Below are 22,581 nucleotides of genomic sequence, written 5' to 3' on the forward strand. Positions count from 1 at the left end.
TCAGTTTGCATCACCTGTGTTTGTTGTTCATCTGTACCTGTGCTGCAGGTGAGTGAGTGAGTGAGTAACAGTCTAGGTCTGGTTAACAAATTGAATATTGTTGGGCAAACCCAACTTGTTCCATTCAAAGTTACCTCCCATGGCTTTATGTTAAAAATGTATGCAGACTTTTAATATTTCTACAAAATCTCTGAAACCACAGTGAATGTGGTATAGTCATGCAAAATATGACTGATTAAATATGCTGATCACATTTTCTGAATGGGATTCATTTGAATTTCCAAGTATAGGAAACATAACACTTTCTTGGATTGCATCAGCTCTGATCTCCACTCAAAGGGATAGTTCAGATTTACTGTGGTTATATGAGGTACTTATCTATAGTCTGTGTATTACATACAGTACATCGCAGTCTGCACACCCCCAGTTTGGAGAAGCAAGCAGGTCAGGAGGAAAAAAAACCCAATGAACTGCTGCTAATGGGGGTAGCAGTAAAACTTATTTTTGCCATGTAAAAAATGGCTACTTAAAAAATGTGCACTATATTAAAAATATTTTCATCGCTTTACCTTGCCATCAGACAGCCCTGTTTAAGTTTACGCAGGGGAGCTGAAGCTGTTATCTATGCTCTCATTAAAGACACCAGACTCCATTGACAAAAAACATAATTTTATCTCACAGAACACAGTGGTTGCTGGTCTACTCTGACATGATATATTTTTTGTTATTGCGTGACTTTGGCATTTAAAGGGTTAGTTCAGAGTACCAAAGTCACAAAATCACACAAACAAACTACCCGATTGAGGCAGCTATAGACCAGCAACTCCTGTGATTTGTGAGGTAAAATTACAGTTTTTGTCAATGGAGTCTGGTGGCATTTAGTTCACCCTATATACAGCTAAACAGCGCAGTCTTACATCAAGGTAAATCATTGAAAGTATTTTTTATATAGTGTACACATAAACTAAAATTGATTTTTTTAAAACATTTTTTTGGTACTGGTCCCCTCCACAGCAGTACATTGCTTCACTGTTCTGGTACTCCTGCATGCTTCTCCGAACTAAGGACATGCTGACTGTCATCTACTTTAGATAGTACACTGAGTACGGATAAGTACCTCTTGCAACCCCACTGCAATAAATCTGAACCATCTGTTTAAACATAAAGTCTCTCTCTTAAAAAGGACCCATCTCGTGCTTTTATAAACTAACAACGTGCACGAAAACCAACAATGAAGACATGAATCGGTGTGATATTATGATACTGACTATCAAATGAGAGATCAATAAAAATGGAGAGACAACAGATCAGAACAGAGCCTAAAATAAAAGCTCCCAACTGTTTATCAGCTGCAAAGTTTGGTCATTAGAGTGTATGTTTGTGTCACACAGATTATATAATGTAAACATATTTTCATGCATTACAGTATTAGGTGCACTCTTTTCTATGCTGCCGCCTCCATTTATAACAGATCCATCATTTGAAATATTGGTATGTGATACATATTTATATATATATATAGAAGTCTTTATACTTTGTATATTAAATGCACACTTATATCAGTACTACAACAAAATATCTTCAGGTGCTATATATAAAAAAATATACAACATCTCCTCCATTATATAGATTTCCATTTTAACTATTATTCCTTGATATAGACTCTTTGTAAAATAAAAGTTCTCAGCCCACTTCTTCTCTTCATGTTCTCAGTGTTACACACAGCCCTGCATCTATGAGAAAACAACTTCAAATGTCAACATGCTCCTCACTGCTTTACATTAAGGGCTTCAACAACTGACCTGCCTTATGGACATTCAGCGCTGGAGCTACTGCATCTGCAAACTCTCATCTCACCTCTATCTGAACCGGCTTCTTCTGAAATCTGATATAACAAAGACATGCAGACATGCCAGTCTTGCTACCTGTATAGCAGTCAGTGAAGATTATAGTCTAGGGGAGACTAGGAAGACTTTAAAAAGTGTTATTTGGCTCTGGGCTGCCAAAAGCTAAAAAAAAAAAAAAGAGCACTAATGGAAATGAAGGAGAATAAACGGAAACTCTGAATAAGCATGCCTTAAATCTCTCAGTGACGTCACAAACTAACTGAAAGAATGTGCTCCATTTTTAGTTTCCTGATACCGACTGCAGACTGTTAAAAATAGTTGAGTAAGAAGCAGAGATAGAGATGGAAAGAGAGAGCAGACAGAGGGACAGAAATAGAAAGAGAAAGACGAGAATCAGCAGCATCCTGGTGATATCTCCCATGCTATGGTCTGTTTCGAAGTGCTACATAACTGTAAAATGTAAATGTTTATGTCAGAGCTTTCTGCGTTGTCTGAAGGAGCCCAGCAGACTGTTGGTGTTCTAGAAAACACAAGCAGCGTTCTTTCTTTGAACGTTTAGTCTCTGTGTCCTCTGTGGTTTTCAAAAGTCGGATGTCCACATGTGAATGCCAAAAATGGTTTGTTGAAGTTTGATGATTTCCTCCAGAAGAGTGACAGTTGTATCCCACACAAAAGGGCAAAGAGAGGTTGTGCAAAATGGTATCATGTTTCCCTCAATGAGCAGATTCTTTCATCGCAGGTGATGACTATATATACTCCAAATCTCCGGAGGGACAACAGTCACAATACATTCTTTTTTCAAACACTCTGTTGAGGAAATGGAGCACAAGCACAAAAATATTTTTTGCCTTTTTTCTCATGAAATGAAATGAACTGCTGATCCTCTGAACACCATAACATACAGCAGATGTTGTAATATTTGGTGTTACTTTCCCTTCAGTAGAGGACTAGTACAGCTGTTGTTTGGACGGGTGATGAGATCATTATTAATAGCCAAGCAGCGGTGGTGTTGATGGGACTGCTGACATGATGCATCATTACATGCATGCTGGTGGCCGGGCATTAAGCCTTGTGTGCTACCGAGAAAAGGTGTGACTGCACTTTGACCAGACTGCTGTGCCTGTAGTAAAATTTTTTGCTTTAAGTTCCCGCAGATTTTCAATACCCTGATTTGAACATGGTCTGTGAAAGAAACACTTTCTTCGCTGCTTTTGCTCCCACAGAAGGAAAGAAGTCTTTGTGCTGGCTTTGTAGTGGAATAAAAACCCCTCAAAAGCATCGGAGTGGACACATTATAGGGATTTATTGGGGTACAGGAAGTAAGAATGCACCTTTGGGAGACCTCCCTTTTGACAGTGACGAGTGGTGAGTGCTCGTTTAGTGGTCCAGGTAAAGCCATGTTGAAGGTAGTGCAGTATTTGGCCTGGAGTTCAATGTTTGGTTTACATCCTCAGAGTATTTTGTGAGTTATGTTTCCATGTTTCTGTGCACATAGTACTGTAAATGTGTGTTTTTTTTAGATCTCAGTGGCGGTGATTTCCTCAAAGTGGATGTCGTTGCTGCCACTGTGGACCTCATAGTCCTCCATGTCCCTGCTCTCCAACTCCAGACTCAGCTCCCGCATCACGCGCTCAAGATCCCGGTTTCGTCGGTACATCTGGATGTAGTTCTGCTGCAGCTGTTTCTGGTAGCGGATTACCTGGGTGGGGGGAAGTACGGCAAGTAAGTAAATCAGTAGGGAGGATCAGAGTAAGCTTTGAAATTTGTTCCTTCTCCTTACCTTTTCCTTCTCCTCCTGCCACACCCTCCTCTCATCCTCAAACCGTGAGAGTTGCTCCTCGCTAGTCCTCCTCTCGTACATGAGTTCAGCCTTCAGCCTGTCAACCTGAGGAAAAGAGGTGGTGCACTGTTTCAGTGACAGATGAATTTATCTCCTTTACTTAAGTAAAAGTAACACCACGGTGTAAAAACACACATACTCATGACACCGCTGATGTCACACACTAACACATCCCCACCTATGTTAACTACTTGGTTTATAATCTTTCTTATAATAATAATTACAATTATTAATAATAATAATAATAGGTTATGCTTGTTATTTGGCATTTTGTGTCAATTCCTGTGTTTTTCATGGCTCATGTGCAGAGTTATGACAAATTGGGGGCTCGTCCGTTTTTTCTTTTTGTGCCAAACATTCTAGTTATGATATTGGCAGATTTGTTTTAAATGTGTTTGCTAGCTCTCTGACATGTGGTAACTAGTCGCACATCTTGGTTTATTTTCAGGTTAAGACTAGTTTGGTTGTTTAGTTTGGTTTAATTCATAGGTTTAATTAGGGACATTTACACGTAGTAGGTGTTTTCCTTCAACCTTCCCATTATGCTGAAAAATTGTCCAGATGATTGTTATATCATTATATATTATATTATTTAATTATCAATATTTATGCATTAAATGGAAGCAGAATATTGATGTCATTAATTGTCATGGTGGTTCTACTTTTCAAAACCACGGACTATATGTTCATCATCATGTGCAATACATCTGTCTACTACATCCTGCCATGTCATCTGCGCTTTACTCCTTAGACACTTTTTATTTTATATTGTTATATTAAAATGTATATTTTTATAGTATAGTATAGTATAGTGTTTTTCTCATATTATCCTACATTGTGATTGTTTTATATTGTTTTTGTAACTTTGGAGGGAGGGATCTGGAACCAGAATTTCCTTCCTGATAAATAAAATTCTATCTTATTTTATCTAACTTACTTTCACTACTTTATGCACTGTTTTTTGTAGATTAACACATAACAATGGATCATATATTAGCTAATTATTCTGCAAAGTAATAATGATGAGTGTTAAATAAATGTAGTGGGGGAAAAAATATGAACAATATTTTTCTCTGAAACGTAGTAATCGTTTTCATTATTTATGCCTGGAGAAGCTGCAGTAAAAACGTACCTGTTGTCTGAATCCCAGCACTGCTTCTGCATTCTGCCTCTGAGCCTTGGCTTCATCACTCTCCCCTCCCCAGACCAGATGAGTCTCCTCCACATCCCGGTACAAAGATGGACTTGGACCACCCCTCCCTGTCATACCTCTACCCAGCGGGAGTGAGAGGCTCATGCATTGCCCCTTCATGGTCATATTTCCAGGTAGAGAGTGTCCGCTGTGATTGGACAGAGTGTCTCGGAGGCGGGATGACTCCTCTTCCAAACGGCCCACTTTCTCCCGGAGCAGCTCGGCTTCGCTCTTGCGCCTCTGGAGTTCGTTCTCGCAGACTTCTAGCTCCAGAGATCGAGTCCGCAGGGCCGTCCCTGCCTCCTGGGTTCGAGCCTGGGAAGCTTGCAGTTCAGAACGGGCTTCTCTCAGCTGGGCTTTCAGAACCACAATGTCTCCGGCCTTCTGGGAGAGCTCCGACTGGATCTCCTTCAGCTGCTGCTTCAGGAGGGAGATCTCTCCTGACTTTTGACATACCTGAAGGGACAAGTGAATATGAGTTAGAAAGAGGTGGCATTGCTGAAATAATTATGAGGTTCATTTAGGCTGACTGGGTGTCACCTCTGATTCTTACACATTTCTTTTCGTGGCATGTTATGCTTTAATTAGTGAGTCAAAGCAAAGATCAGTTTAATTGCTTTAATCACCCTGACCTAACACCACTCAAGTGTCTAACTCTCACTCACCTCCCACTTCGTCTCTTCCAGGCGTGGTCCTAGCTGGGTCTGCTCCCTCTGGATGGTGGCGCACCTTCTTTCCAGTGTCTCTCTGTCCTGCAGCAGAGAGGAGAAATCCTCCTGCAGCTTCTTTTTCTCTTGCTGGAGCTGAAATACCTGACAACACATAGATATTCATATTTTACAACACTTATATACTAAAACAAATATGTCAATCTAGAATAAGACATGCACCGTCAAAGAGTCTATCTCCGGACTCACATCTAAAGCACAGAAGAGACAATTTGAACATCTCTCTACATTTTAAAAGGTTTTTGAATATGTAGCGTACCTGTAACTGCAGGACCTGCTGCGCCCTCTGGGCCTTCTGAGAAGCCTGCTTCATCTTTGATGCACAGCTCTGTCTCAGCTCCTCCATCTCTCTTTCACAGCGACGCTGCTTCTCCTCATACACCTTTCAGAGCACAAAAGAGGCAAGAGGTCAGAGGTCACTAACGTGATCATTCAGTTATTAATTTAGTGTTTCACAGGGAGGTTTGGTCAGTGCGGTGTGGTGAGTGTCTTGATTTCTCACCTGGCATATGGCAGCCTCATTCTCATCCAGATTTTCCCGGAGCTGCTGGAGCTCCAGGTCTCGTTCCTTCAGCTTCTCCTCCAGCTCCCTCACCACCGCCTCATAGCCCTCCACGGGTGGCGGCGAGTGACCACATGACCCGCTGTCTGACAGGGGCTGCCCGCGCCCACTTAGCGACCCCGAGCCTGTGCTCTTGCTGGAAGATGAACGTCCACTGTCTGAGTTAGTGTGGCCGTGGCTCCCGCTTCCACCTGAAGTGTTACGGCCTGTCACAGGCTCCAGCTGGCCCCCAGAGGCAGACCCAGAGCTGGAGCCCTCACTGGGGGCCAGACTGTAGCCTGTGCTGCTGTGGGTAGGGAGGCTGGAGAGGGAGTTCCTGCCTGAATCTGACATGGAGCAGGACTGGCTGCTGCGAGCATTGCGGCAGCCGCTGTAGGAGTTGCGCTTCCCTTCAGAACTAGAACTGCTGCTCCCTCCGATGCCGTTGGAGCCGCTGGCGTTGTTTGGTCCACTGAGGGGCAGCAGGAGGTTGAGGCTGGCCTGGCTCTCTGACAGACTGCTGCCCCCCGGCCGTGGTGACAAGTACTGCACAGAGTGACGATTCTTGGGAACGACAGGTTTGAACGCTGTAGGACGTATCAGCACTTTCTCCATGTTCTGAAAGTACATAATTATAAAAAACAGCATTAGTGATTGATAAAAGCTAAGCTGCGCTAATTAGCAACGGCTGAATAAAACTCATTAGAGAGGGGTGAGTGATATGCTGGCAGGTCACCCCCCCAGGCTCTGATTAGTTTAATTTGGTTTAATTGATATTCATGGGCTTCGTTAAGCAATTTTCCTAATGATTTTTCTATCATCTAAGATATAGAGAGACAGGCAAGAGAAGGAGAGGACAGAGAAAATCAGATTAAAGGGCAGAGAAACAGGAGGGAGAAGAGTGGAGGCAGAGGCGAAATGAGGTGAAAGCTCCTCACATGTTCTGTAAGCAGTTTTCTTAACAACGTTCCTCAGGGTCCACTAAATACGTCAGTGAATATAAGTGAACTCTGACATTGATCATGAAGTGTTTGCAAGGTGAGTAGCTGTCAGATGATCCATCTGCATCTGTCAGGCCAGTGATTAAGCTTCTCCTTTGGATCGATGGAAATAAATAGCCAATTAGACAGCTGAGGTAATCTGCTGTAAAACACGTCAGCACATGCTGCAGAAATGCTCACATCTGCTCAAGTGTTTCACGAGAACAGTGAGCGTTTCGAGGAGAGCAGAGAAAAAAGTCCTCGCTTTGATTTTTCAATGGCATAGCATGTAATCTTGAGCTGTAATTAAAGACGACATTTATCTATAAATATCTTTAGGTCAGAGGTCATGATCATCTACACATAAACACTCATACGCATACTGAAAGACGCTTAAAGTGAGATAGTGTTTCTACTCATACCACACTATTACACCAAATGTATGTCACATACAACATTTTTATATCAGGTAAAACCAACAGTAGGGGTGTTACGATTCTCCACGATGCTTCACAATACAATTAAACTTCCAATAACCTTAGACTTTGAATTTCAAGGCCATGTTTTGACTATCTTTTCCATTAAAATATTTTTTTTGATGATCAAATCCCCATTTGTGAAGACCAACAGATCATTTGTTTTATGCCCTGATAACTGCCATTCACATTTTTTTTAAATCTTCTTTGAAAACATAGGCTAAATGGTATCATGTGTGATACAATTGCTATACGTTTGTGTAATTAATCACATTAAGGCCATATGGTAACATTTTCGAATTTGCAGATCCTGCTTTTGATTTTGACAGTTCAACCTGAAAGCTGTTTTTCAATTCAATTTCGATGATACATTTTTGATCCTAGATTGAATTAACACACCCCAAACAAACAGTATTTAGAAATCTAAATACATCAACAACAAAAAAATAATTTAAAAAAGGCATATAATCTTGCCATTGTCAGTGGACAACTATGCCTTTGTGTGTTGGCGCATTCAATGTCAGGAAGGTGCCAGAAAAGAGTTAGTTAACAGTATAAAACCAGCATTGTTAGGTTAGTAAAATGTTACAGTCGATACTTCTTTTTTTACATGTCAGTTCCCATCCACGTACCCGACTAAATTGGAACAATGTTTGAGTGCAACTTGGACAGAGACTCTCAGAATTTGTGGCTGAGATGACAAAGAGTCATAGCATACCACTGACAACTGCAGAATTTTTCCGAGGACTGAATGCTGATTGTAACCTTGTAACCTCCCACTGAAGACAAAAGCCAGATTTAGTGAGATGGTTTAGTGGGTGGGATACTGATATGCCTGCAGTAAGCCTAATATATCTGCTGGGACAAACTGTCAGTCTAACTCTACAGTCTGCTCCTCTTACCTTCTCTAACTGTCCGGATACTGGGATGAGTTTTGGAGGAGGCCCTCCAATGTTGCCGTTCAGTGTCCTGTTGTCCCTTTGGTCCTCCGAGTCACTGCAGGGGCTTGCAGCTGCCACTACCACATTCTCATTCCAGTCTCCAACCACCACCTCATTGCTCACATGCCCAAAGTTCCCATTAGTGCCACCACCTACTGCTCCAGCGACCACTCCAGTACTTGCCCCGGCAGAGTTTCCACCTGTCCCGGCAGAGTTACCAGGCCGGGGCTGCTTCTTGGTGGGCAGCGGTGGAGGCACAACATGTGCCTGGGGAAGCGTTTGGTTGCTGACGACCAGCAGCTGCTCCAGGGAGCTCCCGCTGCGGAGAGTGTTATCCTGGAGCCGGAAGCAGCTGGTCGCCGGCGTGGAGCGACGTGACTTGGTGGTGAATTCGCTGGCGGCCCGACAGTGCCTCTCCTGATAGGTCCGGCCTGATATGAGGCTGCTGACAGAACCCATGGTTGTCCCAGAGCTGCAGGGCCCACAGGGGCCAGGGCAGGGTCCCGAGGGGGAGTGGGACGACAGCGGCCGACACTGCTGGACTTCGAGACCAGGATTGGGGTGGTCAGTCACGGTCACGGGTAGTGCCTGAACCAGAGCCATGGCACCCCGACGGCTTCAGACACACCTCGCACTCTGGTAAGACAGAGAGAGAAAAAGGAAAATTTAACAGGTGTGATCATTACACATGCTCTGTTGGAGAGTTGTATCCATGCATACAAGTCTTTGATTCAATATTTATAACACATAATACCTGCCAATGACGTCAGGGTAAAGTTCACTGCCCATTAGTCTGACAAAATTTCATGCAGTCCTCCAAATTATTTACTCTCCCTTTTCTGACTGATTTATAATGCACACATTTGACTCAGGAATCACAACATACACAAACAGGACTGGAACTATGACCCTGCAAAGACTTGTGGAAACAGACTCCATACAGCAGAATGGATCATAGCTGCACAGCCACACATGAAGATAAAGAGATGATACGATGAAAACTGACACCTACAAGCAAAGTATCTTTAAAATATTTCACCAGAGTGAAGCAACAGCAATGGCTAGACTGTACTGTGAGGGTTGGAGGTGATCGACTCAAAGTAGGCAGTTGGATATAAGAAATGTGCAGTGTTTAGAAGTGTTTAAATGTTGACCAGCAGCTGGTTTTACTCAGGAAAGATTATAAATTGACTATTGAGTTGTATTTTCCTACTACGTTGGACTCTGGGGGGAAAAAAGGGTCACTTCAATAGACCTAGCAGTGGACAGTTTGACTCATCCAACCGAGGTGCAACTAATGATGGCCTGATTCCACATACGTGTTCCAGTTTCAGGAGCCTATTGTTACACTTGAATGGCCATCACTTATGTTATCAGTTACACCTGTGCAGAAATGTCTGCTGCTTCACAAAAGAGAAGACATTTTGGCGTGTCACAGTAGGAAAAACACAGGTGTAAATAATGAAAGTAATGAAGGCTACAGTCCATTTATCTTCTTCAGTTTCAGGGTGCTGTATTTTGCATGCAGGCTCATTGTCATGGCTTACTGGGAAACTTGAATAGAACAGTGTTAATGGTAGTAACACCTGTGCTTTTCCTGAGGTATACAAATGACATGACCACTGGGCAAAAATATTAGCTTTCTTGTTTGTTTGTTAGATCTGTGTGTATGCTACCTTTTTACTCAAAGTTGGAACGTTATGAACTTTGGTTTAACACCACAAGCAGATACTGGGAAGGCACCTCGTCTCAAAGACCTAAAAATACTCATACTAATCTTATATATATATTTGTGTCTTGTTTAGATTCAATACAGATGATTTATTGAGCCATGATTTATATGTTTTAACATGTTTGCCCTTGCAAGTTCAGCAGAAAACAAGAAGAACAGCAGAAGTTTTGACTTCAGAAAAGCACAGTTGTCAGTAATAACATTGACAACATTTGATTTATATTCAAGTGTCCCGGTGACAACATACACAATATCAGGACCCTGAAACTGAAGCAGCTGCATATAAATCAGCCATTTATAATTGTATTATTTAAAACGTTGTATACCTGTGCTTTTCCTACAGGAGATATATGCTTTATATGCTTTACCTAAACAAGAAATATAATTACCACAGTGACTGCAGGCTGCTGACACTAGCTAATATGATTAGTGCTTTGCACATCATCCATGTGGAAAAATATGTTAATCATTAAATGGTAAATAGCTTTTTCTGTCATTTTTTAAATCATAGGCACTTATTATCCTTAAATTGTTCAAGTCAAATGCATTATCTATAACATCTTTACTATTATGCAACATATTTACTTCACATACAAACTTATTACAATTAAAAAACAATCTTGCAAAAACAATTGCAATAATAAAGCCAAATTAAGTGTTGATTTTAGGCCTGTTGCCACTTGCAAAACTCATTAGCTTTAGCCACTTAACAGCTGTTTATTTGAAACATTTATCCTGGCGGAGCACGTCTCCCACCAGAACAGGCTCGCCAATTATTAAAAACGCTCTATGTCTCTGGTGACGCCACTGATGATTGTCAATGTCATTAATGAGGCAGGAGGAGGAAAAAGAGGATGGGTTTAGAAGAAACTGAGGATGACAGACAGAGAGAATGAGTCACAGTCATCACCATCTGCAGCTGCTCTGTGATTTTCCTGAATGTCCCTGTCTGAACCTGGTGAGCAGTCATCCGTGTGTTACTTCTAAAGGGGTTTGAAAACTACTCGCTTCACTGTTTCGTGATCACAGTGCTGCTCATATGCCTATCAAAACATCTTTGAAGAAAGGAATAATAGCTTCGCTTCGGTCAGTGCACTATTTTTGGGACAAGGAACATGGATACATATAATTAACACAATAAGTGGCAGCAGATTAAGTCTTCCATTTGCAGATAGTATTATCAGTGTTAGTTTCCCGGGGGGACAGAGAGGGGACACATATCCTCAGTCTGGCCAAGTGGAATAATCCATGCCAGCTATGGACAGACTGCCAGGACTGACACAATCATACAGACTGACACTCACACACGCACACGCACACGCACACGCACACACACACACACACACACACACACACACACACACACACACACACACACACACACACACACACACACACAGAAAAAAACCCCGGATGCAACTGTGTGAACATCACACATGTGAGTCCTGAATAGAAAATAGTCTGGTATATGAAGTTTTGGAAATAATGAGAGGAGTTTTTTTTCTGTTTACTAGATCAGAATCTTTGTCGCCAGAATCATCGAAAGTATGCATGTTTCAAACACTTTCACAATCAAAAACAAACAAAAAAAGCATGAGGCACAGCTAAAATATTGCAAAACAATGGGCCTTATGTAGGAAGCAAACAAATTTCCTCTTGTTCTTATCCACAATTTGTAATCATTTTGTTAGTTCTGATTTTTTTCTGGGATTTACCAATGTTTTCTTAGTTGGTCGACATTGAAACAGGGAAAAAAGGGACAGGGAAAAAAGGGTTGGTGTAATTATTCACTAATGATCAGTCAGCGGGGTGGTTCAATTCCTGCGAGTTGACTATATATTGACTAAACTGTGAGCATGGGAGTTCGTGACGGGGAGTGAAAAAGAGGAGACAGACTTCATGAGTACACATGAGTCAAGGAGATTAAGATATGTGTGGTATGTGATCTCTTCCCATGCCAAAATAATCACGCCTCGAAACCTCCTTTCACCTTTTATCCAGCCGTGCCCACCTCTTCTTTACTCCCAGCCTGACAAGGACCTCTCAGGCAGGGATAATAGAATTAACAACCCTGTGAGACCGTCAACCGTGACCCCCTCAGCCCTAACCCTGTGACCCCCTGATGAGTGGAGGGGAGCTGGTCTGATTCGGCCCTCCCACCCCTGTGACCTCCAAGGGTCTGGTTTTGTTCTGGCTACTCGGGCAACAAATCCCAAAAGCTAATTTCCCCTTCTGATGTTGCTCACTGGTTGTTTCTTAAAGTTATTGAAGCCCTCTTCTCCTCCCCTTCTCGGCTGCATTCCTCTGACAAAGTGAGAATACTTTTACCATCCCGCCATCCGCCTTCACCGCTTCCTCCACCTTCCTCATTACACGCATCCTCCTCTGCTCTCAGCAGCACAAGACAGGCAGAGAAAAACCAGTCATCGTCACTAAAAATAGAAAATGTCTCAAGTGCCTGAAATCACTCTGATAGTCTTTCATGAGGTGTTTCTGTCAGCCGGGGGTTTTGATTCGACGTACAAAAATAAACTCCAATAGTGTTGCAGCCAGTTATTACAGGGTCAATGCTGGGCCACATTACACCACTTCCTAACACTCTGAAACTATTAAATGATGCTGAATGGCTTGAACGCATCCTTCCTGCTCCTGACAGCAATTGGAAACAAACCAAGTGCTTGTGAGAGTTTATCCCCCACATGTCACATCCTCCAACTGGCTCAGGATGAGTAAGAGCAGGACTGACAGAAGAAAGAGGTTCCCAGGTAGCTCTCTAACAAGATCCAGAAGTGGGGTCTGTGACGGGGAAATAATCCCGTTATGATAAGTCTGTTCATAACGCCAGTATTACCCAGGAGAGGAAGCCCATTATTCCGCAGCAGCAGATCGCCCCTTACAATCACACGCAACCTCCGAGCTGTTCCGGAGACTTTGCCGGGCTCAGGACGGACTTAGAAAAGCGAGAATAAGGCAGAAGAAAAAGAAGTGGGTTCAGGGGCGAGAACACAAAGGCGGGCACAGTGGGAGTGATGGTTGGGGGTTTAAGGGGAATTCCAATACCAGGTAGCCCAAAGAGAGGCTCCAAAGAGGCCTGAGCTCTTAGGGAACAACAGGCATCTTTAATCCCGTTTGGATGTTATTTGGCAAGATCACAGACACAGAGGTCTGAGCACCTTAAGATCTCCTGACAGGAAAATCAGAAGTGAAGGCAGACATCGTGTCCTATCTAAACCATCTCCTCCGCTGCTGAGCACTGGACACGTTACTTGTGTCAGTTTTCTTTTCTCTCTTTTATCATCTTCCGTCCCCTGAGCCTCTCTCAGATACTGTAACGATAAAAGACAAAGGGCAAAAAAAGATGACAGCTCAAATCTACACTGGGTTTCTGGTTAGTTTCAGCCGATGTGAGCTATCACTGTGAAAACAAACCAAACTGTAGCATACTCCAGGCCCAAAACCAGGGAGGTTTTGGGCACATATTGTCATGAGATCTCCAGTTGGTTGTGTGGAAGCCTGTCAAAATGTGGATGATGTGCAAACTATTAAAGTGTGGTGCTAGCAATTGTTCTTATGCTTGGTTTCAAATCATGGAGATACAAACAAATGTGATATTTCCTGTTCCTCTTAGAGCTTTTTCACTGAAAAGTATTCAGAAAAGTGAGAGCAGTGAGAGCGAGCGAAAACAGTAGCCAGTCTTTCCATTAAAGTTGAAGCAAAATTTGCTTAGAGCAAATAAAGCTGCATAAATGTACTTTTATCAGAAGATGGCAGTGTAATGTATTGCTGTTGGCTAATCAGTCAATAAACAGTAGAAGATAGCGTAGTAGAGATTGCGTGAGAGAGAAAAAACAACAACAAAAGAGGTTGCTAAACAGACAACTTTGGCCACCGAAAGGAATTGGATTCAATTGGGCAACTTATAATTGTTCTTTCATGTCAGCAGAAACAGCTGATCAGTCGTGAGTTAAATGTTCGATTTGTCAGAACTTATTCGGAAAAATCTCCCATTTAGCACAATAACTATTTTTCCACTAGTATTTTGACGGTTTGGTGTGTCTAGGCTTTAAAGTTGCCGGCTATAAAACCAAAACAATGAGCTGAAAAATGTTTAAACGCTCAGTAGACCTGTAAAGAACTGAAGAGATTGGTGATGATTCTCTGTGAGAAAGCGACTGCTTGATTAGTGTAGCTTTTAACATCCTCCTGATGAGCTTCCATGTTTTTTTAGGTTCTTCCACCTCCTTCCTCTACTTTTATGACGCTTTCCTGTTCCTGACTATTTTCACCCATATCCCTTTCCTCTCTTCTTTACTTCTTGTGCTGGATTATCGCTCCACTGCTCTCCTGTCACTCTTTCCTTTACCATCCCCCCCTCTCCTACGACTCCCTGCTCACTGATCTATGCTAGATTTTCATCTGCCCCTTCTTTAACATTAACACCACAGCGTGACTAACTGAAGGTAAAGCCAGCGTGGAGACGAGAGCAACAGGTGGAAAGTATAAAATTGTCAGATCAGAGCAGGCGCTTTATGGACGACGGCAAAAGCACCAGTATGGGAGCGATAATAAGAACCTTTCATAAAAAACGGCTTTGTATAATGTTTCTTTTTCTTAAATGGGTGGTCACAGTAGTGAGTGATACGCAAACACTTGAAATAAAGCAAGATATTGAAAGAGTGTGGTGCGATTTGAGCTTGTTGAGAGCAGCAGAAATATTCCAGAGCCTGGGTGGCCTTGATTAATCTGGAGGCCAGTGACCCTGGTGGATGGGGAGAGTGAGAAAGACAGACAGAAAAAGAAACTGAGGTAGAGAGGAAATCAACAAGCTAGGTGAGTCACACAGTAATCCTTGACGGCTGCTAACAAAAGAAAATCCACAAGTACAGGCAAAGCAGCAACACACTGACACACACACAATACCTCAGCGAGCCAATCACTCCACACCTAATCTACTTTCCTATTTATTTGTCACGCATCTACTTGCTGAAAGGCTAAAATAAAACTTCAAACGGGCAAGAAAATGGTATTGGAATGAAGTCAGCCGACTGCACTGTAGAATGAGTTCAAGTCTTTTAATGTTTCGCCAGACGACCTGAGGTTATAATGTGCCTCCATTCCAACACAATGACTGTCTGTCTCGGAGGTCGCTCACTGTCACCTACCCCCACATGGCTAGGCTTTAAGGTATCGCACTGTGTGTGTGTGGGGGGGGGGTTGAGATTGCTGAATGCATGCAGACCTACTCAGTCCTCATTAACCCATCGCCTCACTGCCAAGTTTCTTCACTCAAACCAGACAGATATTGTCCTCTTTCTCAAAGTAACATGGTTGACATTATATCTTAACAAAAGTTGTGAGTTCAGGTTTTCTGTGGCGAAATAAGGTTTCTAAAAAAAGTGAGTCTGTGCAGGAGTAATTGGCAACAGGTCCTCCCTCAGTCCATTTTTCCCTCCTTCTCTCCTTTTACAACCAACTTGTTGCTGTAACAGACTTTAGCTTCTCCCTCTGTTTGGAAGCGTTGCGATGGCAGCGGAGGCCCACATTTTTCATGCACGGGGCAAAATGAGATAGAGAGGCAGGAAGAGCGGGAAAAGGAAGCGAGGAAGAAAGGGAAATGGGTGAATAGTTGAATGAGAGCTTGTGTGTGTGTGTATGTGTGTGACAGTCTGACAGCGAAACAGTTTGGTTCTTTAGCATCTCAAAGCATCTGGCCTCAATTCGGACGTCAGAGGCTGCTGGAGAGCGGGGTGACCGAGGCCCAGATTCTTTTTCTCTATCACACACACATTTAACTGCAGAGAAACTCACAAAGTCCCTGTGGGGGTTGACAGAGAGAGCAGCCAGCAATCTATTGAAATGTGATTCAGTAGACGTCAATGACATGAAAGTAGCAGCGCAGCCTTGTGAAAACACTATGGTCATTTGGGGACACAAACTGCCAATCAAATATGTATTTCTGGGTCCCGTTTAAAATTAGTTTGTCCTGTTATTGTTTCATGAGGTTGCATGAATGTTTTGTCAAACCTTTACCATAGGACAAAGCACATGTTCGTCAATCTTCGCCATGGTGTTTGTACTTAAAAACTGTATATGTTGAACGTAAAGCCGCCATCTGAATGTCACCTTTTGTCTTAACAACCAGAGATTTTTGATAATAATGTCCTAGTGTCCATAACACAGCAATAAGGTTACCTTGTTTTGTGAAATATATTACACAACAGTTAGTTCCGGCCATGTAATCTGATTGGACAAGAAGTTTTCCATCAGTGATGATTGAGTATAACATCATTGGGACTTTTAACTGCATGTATCACTCCACTTTACAGTTGTTATTTACATGTATGGTTGTTATTAGATGTGTAACAATACATCAGTTTGTGTCAATATATCAATTCAGTGATCAATGATCCAATATCATCGCTGATATCGCTCATATCGATACGTCAATCATCTTCAACATATATACTTTATTTTGAAAATCACGCCGGTAGTTTCTTCTTTTTATCAGCCAGTCTTCATCACCATCTACATGATGCTGATGAAGACTGGCTGGTTAAATTGGCCCTTCTTGTACTAAAACCAGTAAACCAGGCAGACACACAGCTGACACACTGCTAAACTTACATTTGCTAGTGTATTTAGCACAATATGCTAGTCTAATAAAAGGCCCTTTTAGCACTTAATTGCCCCCATTAATTCCATTGCCTTTTTTTCAACCGTGAATAAAACTTTGTTTTTATTGTTTAACTGACAATAACTTCATCAAAATTTGTATTGTCGGTTAAAAATTAAATTATTAATTATCAACATCCCAAAGACAGCTTGCCTTGACCAACAAAACTATTCCTTTAAAAAATAAAGTAAAATCAGGAACTATCCAAACAAATAAAATGTAAATAAGATTAGGGAATCTGACCAGACAGTTGATGCTAGCTTTCAATCCTTTGACACATTTGAATTACAGTTTCAATCTCCAGACTGACACAACAGCACAGCTGAAGAGTGCTGGTTTACAGTCAGCTGGCACAGGAGGAAACTGAGGTAACAGTATGTGAAAAAGGGGAAGATGGCTAACATTCCTGGTCCGCTCCAAATGTTGGATTTTCCAGGAGGTTTTCCAGCCACTGACAGTTATCCAGTGGCGGCCAGTGGTCGGACCCGCAGACACTGGAAATACCAAGAATGCCAGTGGTAGAGACACAGGGATTAGTGTGGCTAGTAGGACTACTGTTTGTCAGCATCAATGGCCACTTTAGCCTTTGCTCTTTGAGTTAATACAATAATTGGGCTCTGATCTCTTCAGTGCAGCTCGTCTCATTGTTTTTAGCACCGTGTTTACCGGAGAATATTTTGGAAAATCCAGGTGCTCCAGCTGTTCTGACTTCTCATTGTCTCAAATGTGCAGAGAAGAGTAAAGTTTTCCCTCCTAAACTTCCCTTCCCCCCCACACACACCCCCCGCTGCTTCGACTGTATGAACAGTGGAAGGCCATTGTTTCAGTTTAACAGAGGGCAGAGAGCAGAGAGAAGGGGCCTGTTATCTCACACTGAAAGCAAAAACACTTTTACCGACAATGTGACCCACAATGTGAGGAGAGGAGGGGGGGCGGTGACGGGAGCCTTCATTGTTGGTGGGAGGTTTACTCACTGCCAGGCTTCAGTGGGGAGAAGTAGGCCACAATATCTGCTCAGCAAAGTGTCAGTCACAGCTTCAGTGTGAAAGCGCACACACTGTGCCATCGACACACACACACAGACACACAGACACACAGACACCCCCACACACACACACACACACACACACAGACACAGTGCTTCTAAATACAGCCAGGCAAATGAGCTTCACAGCAGCGATTACATAAGCAGCGACGCCTCACTTTAACTGTGCCAACCTCGATGTATAATTCACTTCCACTCATGTGAGAAAATATCTGACATGGCAAAGAAGCACATGTGCAGACGTATTCAGGCACACTGTCCGTGCCGCTGTAAACTGGAGAAAGATGGAGGAGGGGGCAGACTGGCGTGGAAAACACTCATTCAGCAAACTGAACAGAAGCCAGGCCGACGTCTAATCTCTCGCTGTCTCTCTGTCTTCCTGTCTCGCTCTCAGTCTCCGTTCTTCAGTGTTTCACCATGCTGCTCAACTTGAGGCTTTACATAAATACCTGGCATGACATTTAGCTTGACGGGATCGCTGGAAAATAATGGAGCGGAGGATAGGAAGTGAAATCGAAGCGGAATCTAGTTTCAAATCCTTTTCGAAACAAATCTTTTTTGTGCAAATGAAGCACAAGAGAATATCTACTGCCGCATTCATGCACAGTACAACTATTCTCAACTCAACTCGCTCTTTCGTAGTTTTCCATCAGCTGGTTGTGGATACTACCTGGTACTTTTATTGGAATAACCTCCATCGAGGTTTGATGTGAGCTGCCCCGACACTAGAAGGTGAAATCAGTGAGTGTCACATTAAAGATGATGTCTCAGCAGTTTCATGGGGCATTGCTGTGGCGATCAGCTGTGAATCATGCACACATAAGGGTTTCTGGCAGAAAGATTTAGCAGTAGTAGTTTATTTGTAGTTATAATAGTAGTATAGTAGCTAAAAAGCACCAAAGTACATGGAGGGAGGAGGTTGTGGTGGATGAATGGGTCAAGCACAGGCCTTAAACCAAGGACACTGGGATTCTAGATTATAAAAGAAACCTATTTTCTTTAACTTTTTTAAAAATAATTTTCTGTTGCAGTTGGGTTTGGTTCAGGCAACAAAAGTACTTGATCTTATCCTGAACTTAACCATGGTTTGGGATAGAAAATCATCAAAAAATGAACAAAGTTGAGCTAAACTATGTGTAAATGAAGCATAAGAGAGATTGTAAATAAGAGAGTCAGTGGTCGAACTTAACATATCAGAGTATTTTTAGCAACCTGGCTATCACACCCAAAGGAAAGAGGACGAAATAGAGGGAAAACGAAAAGAGAAAGAGGTGTCATTACCTTTTATTTGGAGCTACTTTACGACCTCTTAATGCTGCACATACACACACATGAAGCATGAGTCAAGACGGCTGGAAATCGTTACGTATGTAACCTGCAACACGTGACACACATTTACCTCATTTGTTTTGTTCAGAGCCGATGAGGTAACCCATCTTCTCCATCCCTCTGTCCCCCTCTCTCACTCCCCTCCAGTTAAACTTTACGTCAGCGTTCTCGCCCGACACCTGCCCATTTACGGTCGCTATGTTTATTGAGTGAAACGTCAGAGCTTATAAATCTGCCAGAACCCAGTCTACGTAATTACAGTCTTCTCTCAAATGAAACCCCAACATGACACGGTCAAACAGACAGCTACTACAAAGACTTGACTGAATGGACGGCCCTCTAACCGCTCCGACTATAAACATATCTGCTGACACATCACTCTTGGGCCATAACAAACTTGATGAGAAACTACAATATGTGGCCCAGAGCACACAAGGAGTCTTGTAATTACACGCGTGCAGGGAAGACAGAAGAGAAACAACTGCGGCCTGTGTCTCCCAAAGTGCTTCGTCATCAAAAGAAGCAAAGATTCCCTTCGAGTCTTCTGGATAAAAACATGTTTTATACGGGTCACACTTGTGAGATGCAGCCTAATTGTCTACTCTGGTGGAAACATATCTGCTGCCTCATGCTCTTTCTTATCTTGACTGAGTGCGTGTGTGTGTGTGTGTGTGTGTGTGTGTGTGTGTGTGTGTGTGGAGGCAGATTAAATAACACCTTCCTCCTCCTCTTTCTTTTTTCTCCTCCAGGCCAACTGTCCAGAGGGTAGGACAGATTTTCTAAAGGCTGAGATTTCAAATCAATACAAAACAGTCTGTAATGAGCAGATTACCCAGAGTCAAGATTAGATAACTTGGGCTCACACTCCCCCAAATACTCATCATCCCACCTCGACAAGTCTAATCTGCCAGGTCTGTTTGTCCCGCCTTGTGAAGGCCGACAGTCTCCGGGGTCGTCTAGAGCAGCTATTGTTGTAACAACTTTAGGAAAGCTAACTAACAGCTGACTCTGAATCATCCAACGGCCTTCAGTCTCAGGAAATCAAATTTTCCAGGGATCATTATTTGACCAGTTTAGCCAGATTTTAGTAGACAACACCAACTTTTTTGGCCTCCACTGACATTCCTAAACTATTTCCAATCCTGTTAAAATCAGTGTTTGTGTGTGAATGTGCCTGCCAAGCAACTTTTATCTCAAACTCTTTCCGTTTACACACCTTCCATTATTGGCATTTCCGCAACTGACACCCTCCTAAGTGGCTTCATACTGACTGAAGGTGCTCATGAATACAAAGTTTCCTCAGGCACATTCGTCCCCATGTAAACGAAGCCAAACTAGGATAAAGGGCAGAGTAAAGAGAGCCTCAGTTTGGAGAATTTAAGACAATGCAGACACATGCACGAACAAACACTCTTTTTTTTACTCCACACTCACCCCAGTGAGAGCCCTGCATCGCTGCCTCCACTTGTCTCTCTTGGTAAAAAAGAAAATAAACGTAAAAATCACTCCAGTCTCTGTTGACTCGGATTCTCTCCTTCTTCTCCCCGTCGTCTACCTCTTCCCTCCAACACTCCAGCTTACTGCCGTTGCCTCTGTGGCGCTCCAGGACTTCATATCCCGACACGAGGACTTTCAAATGGAAGCCCCCTTATTTTCCTGTCCTGTCCTCTCCTCCTCCTCTCTCTTCTCACTTCACTCCAGTGTTCCTCTTCTCAGCTTTCGTTCCCTGCTGTCTGCCTTAGCACCGCCTCCCCCTCCTCCTTCTCCTCATTCCTCCCTCCCCTCTCTCACTTTTGTCTGCCAGCCCCCCTGCCTCCAGTTCCCCTCTTTTAACACACACACACACACACACACACACAAACACTACTCCTGTGGCTCTCTCTCCTCCCCCTTCTCTTTTTAGCCCGAGCTTCATCCATCCCCTTCTTTTTCACACACTCTGCATCAACACAATCCTGCGTCAGATTGAACATTTTTTTCAAAATGTTATCCACTATTTCTGTGTGTGTGTGTGTGTGTGTGTGTGTGTGTGTGTGTGTGTAAGTTGAAAGGCTCACATGCATTCGGGGGAACACCTCCTCTCACCCCACTGTTCACAATGCACCCTTTGGCTAAATAACAGTGTAATTATCAAACAACATTGACAACATCAAGAGCTGCAGCCGCTACAGAGGGAGGAGGGGGGGGGGGGGTCAATTCACTCAGATGGGGTAAATTACATAACATGTTTCTGCTCATCTTTGTGCCTGCACACTCTGCACGCTCTCGTGTGCAGAACATTAATCTGCAGGTATCAGAAAGCAGGAAATGATTGAATGGAAATGGACTGGAAAGGTTTTATTGTACTTTGAAACGTGTTTATTTGAGCTGTTTTTTTGGAGGTGAAAGGGTGACATTGTAAAGAAAATGTGTGTGTGCAGTAAGATATGCATACTGTAGCTAGATTAATGCTGCAAATACAGTATTATTTTATTATTATTCTAACATTTTGGCGTGACACCTTTACATGAAGTCACCTCTACCTTTTGACCTCTCTACACTGGCCCTGAAAGCTCAAAACACATGCACATAGACACAACACAAGCAAATGAGATACATCTTTACCAACTTGACAACACATGAAAAGCTGCCAGAAGCTCATAACACAACGGAAACTATTTCCAGAAGACATTAAAAAGTGATGCACACAGCTGGGACATGCTTGTTATTGCCGTGCTTTCTGGTTTATGAAGCAATTTAAGTCGGCTATCCCTCATTGTGATTGTAAGATTCCAATATTATAACAATAAGCAAAAGGATAATGTTAGGTTTGGAGGGATATCTGCAATGATATCTAAATCTGTGTTCAAATGAGCCAAAATAAATATATATTTTAGGTGATTTTTTAACACCACCGACGAACAATTACAATTATTTCATGAGCCACAAATCATAGCAACAACAAGCTGCTTATATCAGCCATATGCGTCATGTTTTAGTGTCCCCTGGGAGCAGTTTCTGGTGTGTTGTAAGCTTCTTGCATGTGTGGTCAGGTTCTTGTTTTTGTGTGTTGTCAAGTTGGTTAAGATGTGTTGTAATATTGTAATATTTCTTCATCTGTTTGTGTTGTGTATATTTGTTTGTTCACACACATTAAACTAAGTTATTAGGTGGTAACTACAAATCAGCATGTTAGCACTGTCATTGTTTAAGTACTGAGCTACTTATAAAGTACAGACAATGCTCTGCTGTGTGGTACACAACACTAACCACCAGTT

The 22,581-nt window shown here is 42.6% G+C and overlaps 1 protein-coding gene across 1 annotated transcript; it reads right to left on the minus strand.

Annotated features, from left to right (window-relative positions):
• Positions 1–1,680: 1,680 nt before the first annotated feature.
• lzts2a (leucine zipper, putative tumor suppressor 2a) lies at positions 1,681–20,964 on the minus strand. Its single transcript, XM_059359900.1, has 8 exons — positions 20,759–20,964; positions 8,507–9,181; positions 6,110–6,766; positions 5,867–5,989; positions 5,545–5,691; positions 4,820–5,335; positions 3,628–3,732; positions 1,681–3,546 (listed from the first exon to the last, which is right to left on the minus strand). The coding sequence occupies exons 2-8, from the start codon at positions 9,146–9,148 to the stop codon at positions 3,364–3,366; spliced, it is 2,373 nt and encodes a 790-aa protein (XP_059215883.1). The 5' UTR covers positions 9,149–9,181; positions 20,759–20,964; the 3' UTR covers positions 1,681–3,363.
• Positions 20,965–22,581: the final 1,617 nt, after the last annotated feature.

This window comes from Centropristis striata, chromosome 20 (assembly GCF_030273125.1).
Source record: "Centropristis striata isolate RG_2023a ecotype Rhode Island chromosome 20, C.striata_1.0, whole genome shotgun sequence".
NCBI lineage: Eukaryota > Metazoa > Chordata > Actinopteri > Perciformes > Serranidae > Centropristis > Centropristis striata.